At 38.5% G+C, this 9,615-nt stretch overlaps 1 protein-coding gene across 1 annotated transcript; it reads right to left on the bottom strand.

Annotated features, from left to right (window-relative positions):
• Nucleotides 1–317: 317 nt before the first annotated feature.
• Nucleotides 318–5,593, bottom strand: LOC144518209 (D-amino-acid oxidase-like). Its single transcript, XM_078250695.1, has 11 exons — nucleotides 5,459–5,593; nucleotides 4,307–4,502; nucleotides 4,104–4,218; nucleotides 3,634–3,710; nucleotides 3,122–3,187; nucleotides 2,320–2,374; nucleotides 2,040–2,144; nucleotides 1,870–1,952; nucleotides 1,479–1,596; nucleotides 1,024–1,122; nucleotides 318–944 (listed from the first exon to the last, which is right to left on the bottom strand). Exons 2-11 carry the CDS (start codon nucleotides 4,498–4,500, stop codon nucleotides 822–824), a joined length of 1,035 nt encoding a protein of 344 aa, XP_078106821.1. The 5' UTR covers nucleotides 4,501–4,502; nucleotides 5,459–5,593; the 3' UTR covers nucleotides 318–821.
• Nucleotides 5,594–9,615: the final 4,022 nt, after the last annotated feature.

The following is a 9,615-nucleotide window of genomic DNA, read 5'->3' on the forward strand; positions in this document are numbered from 1 at the left end:
CCCAAATTCCCACAGAAATATGTATGATTACATCTGAATGAGCCATTTGTTAATTAATAATGGACAGTGACAACGACAATGACAAGGCGTGTCTCCTCTTTAAAGTTACATATAAGTAACAAACATTACATTGTTTTAAAGTGATGTAATTACCACAAAGGCATATTATACTGAATATCTGATTGCTTTGAATGTTAGTTGTTAGACAAGAACAGATTGTACAGTATAGCAGTGGTTCCCAACCTTTTTTCCTTGGCGCCCCCCCACTCATGTCTAAGAAAAGCTGAGCCCCCCCGCCCATGTCTAAGAAAAGCTGAGCCCCCCCCCGAAACTGAAGTTGAGGTAACTCTCGAGATAGAGCCTTACTTTCTTATTTGATACAGAGGAGTTATCAGCACTTTTACGTTTCTCCGCCATGTTTCATTCATAAAATAGTGATGCTGTGGCGGCAGGAAGAACAGGATGATAGCAGCTAGCAGCTGACCTGATGACAGCAAGGGCCACAGGTTAAGAGGGTCCGGAGGTTTGGCCTACTAAGTAGCCTGCCTACAATTTTAAGCAAGAACAAAATTATATAGTTTTCATACAGACTTTTGTATACATTATATATTCTAGTGTATTATCATAATTTGTTTAACATGTGCAAATATTTTTTTTTTTACCTCAACCTCAAACCAGATAAAGACTTGCGCCCCCCCTGTGATCTTTGCCGCCCCCCTGAGGGGTGCCCGGACCCCAGTTTGGGAACCACTGCAGTATAGGATACAAGGCACTGACATTGAAATTCCGAAGTGCACCAATCACTACTGATGGACACAAATTTACAAGCGAGCTTTTGGACCTTTGCCTTTTTCCACAATCTGACCGAAGAGCCTCGCTGCCTCCTGGGCGCAGCCTCGGTGAATGGTGAGTCCGAAACCTCCATGGCCGTAGTTGTGTATCACCTGATTGAGAGCCACAATATTTTAGAAGTTTAATGACCAAAATTCCTATTTAAAGTACTGCTGAGCTGTAAAAGTTTACCTCAATTGTAGTTGCACCAGACTGTATGGTCTCCCTCTCCAGGCGGACTTTGCTGCGAGCAGGCCTGAGGCCGGCCCAGTCCTCCACTATCCTAGCATGCTGAGGTTAGTAACAACAAGACATAAACTTTCTCTAGTTTGACATTTTGACAGGGAAAAAACAACAATGTCCAAGAAAACAACTATTACTTTAGGACTTTTTAATAGTTCTTTTATAGATTTATTTAGGCTAATCCAGTGGGTTGTTTGGGCATTGTGTACCTTCAGATTTGGGTATTTTTCCACCAAGTTGTTCCTTGTCTCTAATATTTTTAGGACTGAATTACATAAGTATTCTAAATATAATCAATCAAATGCAAAATGTTAAATAATTTAGCATTACAGAAGATGCATTGTAAATAATTTATTACAGTTGACACAGAAAGTGTTTTTATGGGCTCTTTGATATCATCTCACCTTGAGACTTGGCTCGAGCTGGCAAGCGCCTTCCCAGATTTTCTTATGGTCAGTGGAGTTGCTCTGTTCACTCCAGTTTTCTAACTGGAAAGTCCCACCGACTGTCACGAGACGACTCCTGCAGACACAGATGTTCTGTTTGCTCATGAAAACAATTTTGTCTTTCTGGCTACACAAAATACTGAAATCCCAAATTACAAGTGCTCTGACAGAAAACACCACCATGGCAAGTAGACAACACAGTATAACCATTGCAACTACTGCTGGCAACATGCATTGTGTGTATGATACTGTATAATCCACATTACTCCTATCCCTCACTACAAACTCTTCAGGAGCAGTTTGTTCCTAAAGTTCAGTGTTTCTAAATGTTTTGTGTCACTAGAACTACCCTGGAATGATGTATGGTGAATTGTAGACTTTTTCTGTTGAACTGTGGGTAATAATCCAATGCTTCAGCCACGGAGCATCTACCTAAAAAACAAAGGAATAATTAGGTTCAACCACTATTTCCACGGTGCCTTTATCTATCTACTGACATTTGACGCTGTTTGCTCTCACCTTTACTATCTGACCCCGGCCTGGTTTGAGCTCAGGGTCCGGCTGGAGCTCTCCTGATCTCACCCCAGTGCAGTTTATTATCACATCTGCACCAGTTTCTGCCAGCTAAATGAAGTGAAAACATTTAGTGAGTCTTTCCTGAGGGAAGTAGGAACATACAACATTCTGGCTGTTATGATATGACACTCAATATATAAATAAAAAAAACATTCCTAAAATTAAAAATAATATATAACAACAAATATATATGCAACTATCATATTGAAAAGTCTTCACTAACCTCCTTGAAGGACTCTATTTTCCTGTGATAAAATGTCACACCCCTTTTTTGCAGCCTGAGAATGACACAAAATCAGATGTATAGTGTGAGCACCACAAAACGACTCCTGAAAAATACACTCTTTAACTTCTGTGAAACTTAAACTACTCAAGATTAAACTGAACCAGTAATCATAAACAACATATGAGGACATAATTAATTTACAAGTCATTACACCGCATATGGGGAATTGTATGTTGAGGGCAGTGTGGTGGATGAACGGGTCAAATACAGGACTTCCACCCAGGAGACTGAGGTTTGTGTCCTAGGTAAAACTAAATAAAGTGTGTCAAATGGAAACATTTTAAAAACATTACAGACGCTAATCAGGTCATTGCTATCTGGCAGCTGTCTAAATTTGCATTTTCCCCAGCCTGCACAATCCATGGTAGTAGTTAGCTCCCAGTTAGTGATCACTAATCACTGATTGTACACTACATTTTACTTCGCACTGTGGTATCATTTTAGTTTACTATGTATGGTATAGATATCGGACAACAGTACAAAATGGTAAACACAGTATATAGATAAACAACTTTAGACAGACAGACTAGCTCAACTGAGGTGTTTAACATGTAAGATAAGATAAAACCATATTATACTTTATTATTAACCATGAGGGGAAGTTAGGAATCAAAATGAATACAACATTTATATCACAAGCAATAAGGCGCTTCCTTTCATCTTTTTATTGAGTAATACATGATCTTGCAAACAGGTGCTAGACACGGGCAGTCACCTAAGAGATAAGTTAATCACTCACCAATCCATCAGCCAAGGTAAGTATGCTTTACCTTCCACCATGAGAGCAGTGTTGAACCACCCATAACTAGACATATTAGAAGAGACAGACAGATTATCTATCTAATCATAAATATTTGCATCTTTTATTGTTGTTATTGTTGGGAACCACGCAATATATTATTTAGTAAGATAAAAAAAACTAATAGATTTTCTAAACATCAATGATGCGCTTAAGGAAAAAGCCTTTTATCAGGATACAAATGAGCATAAGCTATATCTTTCTTTCTTTCTCAGCATTTATTACCTGACATTTTGTAGATGTATATATACATAATTTTATGATTTTTGTTCTTATTTTGGTTTTGTATGTTGGGTTGATGTCTTACTGTATTCTATATTTTTTAAATACAGCAGTGTCTTGTAGTCCCATGTGGAAATGGTCAAATGGTTGGCGTAACAATCTACCTAACCAGCTCTGCTTTATGGTCTTTTAGCGTTTTATTTTCATGGCATATTCCACAAGAAACCTACTTGTATCCGGGGAACATCTGCAATTCTCGCTCTGTGAGCTGTCTGAAGCCCAGGACAATATCTTTAAATGAGGGATCCTGCAATCAAAAACAAGTAAAGATCACATTATTCATGTCCTAAGCATGTCCTGGCTGTGTTAGTTTGCTGTCACAATACAGAATCCTAATTAACCCGAGTCTGACCCAACCCTTGGTGAGGCCTCTCTCTTTTCCAACCACTGCATGTACCCATCTTTATGTGGCTGAACAAAGCTCTACTTTCAGTCAGGCTGAATACTAATGTACTGTGTTTATGGTAAATATTGCACTGGTATATGATACCTTTTTTACTGAGGTTATGTGGGTTACATTTTAACTATTACTACAGTGCCTTTGCTCTTGGTTGTAAAAAGCATACGAAACAAGGTAAAATCTTATCTTTGAGGCCAGATTGACTGTGTGTTTTTAGTCTACACTCTAAGTACTACTCACTGGGGCGGGTTCAGTGCAGAGGTTGTAGCCAGACTGAAGGAATATACCCATTTGTATGGACTCTGGTGAACTGAGGCAGCTCAGCAAGTAGTCAAATGTCTGTTTATTCCATTCTCTAAATGTGAGGAATACAGCATTAAAATTGTAACCATTTTTACAGATAAAGTGGAGAATCGAAAGAGAGTTAAAGAGAATGCACTTACATCTCCTGGACGTTGCCCTTATTGTAGAGATATGGCTGCCATAAGCCAGCAGCCCCATCACTAGTGGTCAGTGGAGTGAAACGGTCAGCATACACCTCAATGGTCAGTGGACTGACGATGGAGTGATACTGCTCATAGATGCTCTGAGCTGTTGCCAGGCCGATGACTCCAGCTCCAATCACTGCCACCCGCATGTCTGGATTAACATGAGCGCAATGGATTTACATCTGAGACTTACTCATCCACAAAGGCACCCTGTATCCAAACAACTATTGTATTGTATTGTATTCTAATACACTAGATTGGATATGATTGGATAAACGATTAGAAAAGTATTATTCTATTATTATTTATATACAGTGTTGGGAAGGATACTTTCAAATTGTATTCCGTTACAGAGTACAGAATACATGCCCAAAAATGTAATTTGTAACGTATTCCGTTACGTTACTCAATCTGAGTAACGTATTCTGAATACTTGGATTACTTCCACATTGAATTGCATTTTATAAGTAGGAATGCGGCCATCACATACAGCTTACTAAACAGGCCTGTTCTGGTGTGTTCTTCTGTTCCAACTGGCTGAATGTGTACCTAAACAAGCAGATAGATTTTTGTATTTGCAGTCCCGAACTGGACGTTGCCCTTATTGTAGAGATATGGCTATATCCCGATACAACATATCCTCTCTGTATTGCACGTAGGTGTAACCATCGATACCCTTGCATCTGTCCATTACAAGCTATTTCAGTTTACAGTAATACGGCCACTTATTCCAAGTTTGTGTAGTTTCTCCTCCTGAAGAGACGCAATTTTCGGCACAATCTCTTCAAAGTCCTAATACTTATCACCATTCTGTGTTTATGCGCTAAAAGAGAAAGAGTTCATGCACTTTGTAGAATACTATAGGTAAAGTTAGTAGTTTGGTTTATTCTCAAAAGTCCGACTTGATTCTTGAAATATCAAGTTTTTTCTCGACATGTCGACTTCATTCTCGACATGTCGACTTTATTCTCGACATGTCGACTTTATTCTTAAAATGCTAAATAAATAAAACATCTTCCTCCTTAATGTTTTCCCCTTGATGTGGCCCTAATGCTCCGTCGTAAACTACAGCAGCTACCAGACTACCCTTGGCTAAAAATAACTTACTTTAAGATGCTTCTTCAGGTTGGAGGTGGAGTAATTTGGACGCTGAAAGGAAGTTGGTTGCTGGCAAGCAGAAGTTGCACTGCAGTGCACAGTTATATTTCGTTCTCCCTTCTCTTTCTTTAATGTGAAATGCTTCTTCTTCTTCTCATAGTTAATGGCGGATTGCAAACAACTTTTAGGTGCATACCGCCACCTACTGTGCTGGAGTGTGTATCATCATGTCATTGTACAATTATTTTAAGTTCTACTCAACAACCCTGCAGCTTTTAAAAATTTAAATAACGCCTTCCTGGTGATCCTGATCTCCTCTCCCTCCCCTTCTGATCCCAGTATCCCTACCAGAGTCCACCCCCGCCCTGCCTCCTGAACCTTATCTTTAAACACCTGTCTTTCCACCTCATGCAAAGTGTAATACAATATTATATGTTCAGCATTTTCTTTAACCCCACAGTTTTCACAGTTCTCACTATTCTTTTTCCCCATTAAAAACAAGGTGCCATTCAGTCCTGTGTGATCCACCCTGAGTCTTGTCATTTTAATTTCCTCCCTCCTGGTCCTTTCCGTATAATTCTTTATACTGACAGATTTTTGTACTTTATAATATCTCCTTCCTTTTTTGTCATCCTCCCACCATTTCTGCCATATCTCAAAGCCTTTGTTCTTAACCACCGCTTTTCCTTCGCCTTTTCCTAGTGGAATAGGAACTTAGCCAGTTTGTCTGCACCCTTGTTCCCTTTTACCCCCTCATGTGCCGGCAGCCAACAAAACTGAACGTCACCCCAGTGTAATCTTAGCAAACTGTGATGAAGTTCCATTAATAGGTCTTCTCTGACAGATGTCATGGACTGTATGCTTTTTATGACAGCTAAAGAGTCTGTGCATAGCACCACTCTATCAGGTCTGACCTCTTCACACTGTAATGCAATGACGGCTGCCATCATTTCTGCTGTATATACCGATAACTGGTCAGACAATCTTTTGGAGAGATTAACTTTAAATTCTGGGATATATATTCCAATTCCCACACATTCCTGTTTGTTCTTGGATCCGTCTGTGTAAATCTTTAAATAATTATAGTAACTGTGTCTCAGGTAAATGCTTGTTTTAACTCCCACTTCCTCCATTCTCCATTCTCTTTTCTTTTCCAGGATATTAATATTGGTCTTTACGTCTGGAAACAGCCATGGTGGAATATTACTAACAGGGTTGGTCATGGTGATATCTAAAGCTTCCATTCCATATTCCCTCACTCTCTCTTCCCTCGTCCATCCAAACCCAAGTCCCTGAAACTTGGAATACTCCCAACATTCCTGTATTGACTCTTTTGTAGGGTTCTCTTTTCCACTACCTTTTAAACTGATCCAATATGCCAGCGCAAGTTTCTTTCTTCTCAACTCCAGAGGTGTCTCTCCTGCTTCTATGAGTATTGCATTAATGGGGGTTGACTTAATAGCTCCAATGCACACGTAATGCTCTATACTGTAATCTATTAATTTTTTCCAATATTGTTTTTGCCGCTGCTCCATAAACTACACAACCATAATCTATTGATGACCTCATACATGCCCTATATATGTCAATTAATGACCGTCTGTCTGCACCCCAGTTACATCCGGCCACAGCTCTTAGAAGATTTACAACCTTTTTGCATTTAGTTTCCAAGTGCTTTATGTGTGATTTCCATGAATACTTACTATCAAACCATAAACCCAGGTACTTAAATTCATTGACAGCTCATATAATGTTAGTTTTTCAGCATGGTACTTGCGCTTCTTTGTGAACATCATGTAACAGGACTTGCTTGTCAATATCTTAAACCCCCACTCATATGACCACTTCTCTACTTTCCTAATATTTTCTACTACATAAGACACATTCCTTCCTCTCATCCAAATGGCCCCATCATCTGCATAAAGTGCTGATTTGATACATCCATCTAAGTTTGAGAAAATATCATTTATCATTATATTGAACAATACAGGGCTAATTGCACTCCCCTGGGGAATATCATTGTCCACATCGAAGTACATAGACACCTCTGATCCAACCTTAACTCTAATTTTCCTACCTGTCAAAAAGTCAATAATCCAATTAATTTATTAATTATTATTAATAACATAATTGGTCTTGTCCTGGAGCTGTATATCCAGTGCCTAGCAAAGCTATGTTGAGTTCAGACATAGTAAAATCCACATACAGTGTCGATATACTAGCCTCCCTTTTCAACTTCACATCCTTATTCTCTCTAAGTGCTAAGTGGTGATCTAAGTGATCACCACTATGCGCTGCCACAAATGCCCTTCCTAACACTTCTGCCTTACCTTTATCAGACACTATCACCGTCTCCCCATCAATCAAAACTGGAATTTTAACCAACATCCTTTTCCCACTCATTCTCTTGAACATAGACCATATATCCCCTAACTCTACTCCTCTACCTATGTTGGAACAGAACTCCCTCCAGTTTCTCTTTTTGGTATATTTAATTGTCCCACATGCCACTGGCCTTTTCCTTTGATAATCCACAACATTCTCTTGTGACAGATTCTTCTTCAGTGCTCTAAATGCCTTGTTTCGTTCTTTTACCCAACAGTAAAATTAGTTCTAAACTGTCTCTGGTGTGGGTAATTTTAGCTAACGTTACCACCAGTACCAGGGTGTGGTCAGGCACTGAAATGTTACACCATAATATTACTGATATAACTTCATGTGTTTTATATGTCAAAGGGATTTAACAAACCATTAAGAATAGACTGTTCAGAAACTGAAAAAATAATGTATATAACTTTTTTACACCATGTGTTTCCATCCGTGATGTGTGTATTAATAATAATCAGGATTAAACAAATGCTGACTAAAAAATTTTCTTTGTTATTGCAACTGCTGTCTTAAAGTGGGGAAGCAAGGGCACAGAACATATTTCCATGATGAATCCTTGCAAATGTGGACAGTTGGGATTTTAATGTCTGTGCGTCTTTAACACGTCTTTAATTGACATTTATACTACGTCCAAAAAAGCCATTCAAAACAACTTTCATTCTGGCTGCCTTTGGAACGTCTTTTGGGTGACGTCTATACGTCCAGAAAAAATGCACACTGGTCCAACAATTACGTCTTTAAAACATTTTTAATTGACGTCTATACACCATCCAGAAAAGACGTATAAATAACTTTCATTCTGGTTCCTGTGAGAACGTCTTATAGATGTCTAACAATTACGTCTTTAACACATCTTTTATTAACGTATATACAACGTCCAGAAAAGACGTATAAAAGAACTTTCATTCTGGCTCCCTAGAGGACGTCTTCTGGATGTCCATAAATCGCGTCTTTTAGACGTATTCTAGACGACTTTTTGCTCACTGGGTTTTAACGCATTCCTGCCCTGGCTCTGTTGTGCCGGTTCCGGCTCCATCTTTACCTCTATCAGTGATCACAAATCAAATAGCAAATTTTTTCGTTTTCATATTGGGGCTTCTGGAAAATGCATGGAGTTGCGAGAATGAATAAACCCGTGAAATAGAAGTATCGTCATGTAATCCATTGATTTCAACAATGTAACTGTATTCTAAATACCAACTATTTAAATTGTAACTGTAACGTAATACAGTTACTCATAATTTGTATTCTGAATATGTAACGCCGGTACATGTATTCCGTTACTCCCCAACACTGTTTATATATCGTTAAACAATGTATTACTTACAAATATATTACTATTATCATTATTATTATTATTATTATTATTATTATTAGTAGTAGTAGTAGTAGTAGTAGTGGTAGTAGTAGTAGTAGTAGTAGTAGTAGTAGTAGTAGTAGTAGTAGTAGTAGTAAAGACAACGATAAAGTTGGCTTCCGAGTCGCAGCTTCCGATTTGGCAGTTAAGGGGAAATTTAAGGGAAACTTGTAGACCACATTGGACCAGGTCCAGATCCAAAACCACTGTACCTAGACTTGTCAAATCTGGACTAAATTATCCCAGATTTAGTCCAGATTTGTGATCTATTTGTGAAAATACAATAAAGGGAGATTTTACTGTTTCACAAATAGAATAAAGTTTTCACAAATCTGAAACTGGGTTTTTAAGAATCTTTAGCCTCTCTGGGATAATTTAGTCCAGATTTGACAAGTCTAGGTATAGTGGTTTTGGATCTGGA

The sequence above is a fragment of the Sander vitreus genome, chromosome 5 (genome assembly GCF_031162955.1).
Source record: "Sander vitreus isolate 19-12246 chromosome 5, sanVit1, whole genome shotgun sequence".
Lineage (NCBI taxonomy): Eukaryota > Metazoa > Chordata > Actinopteri > Perciformes > Percidae > Sander > Sander vitreus.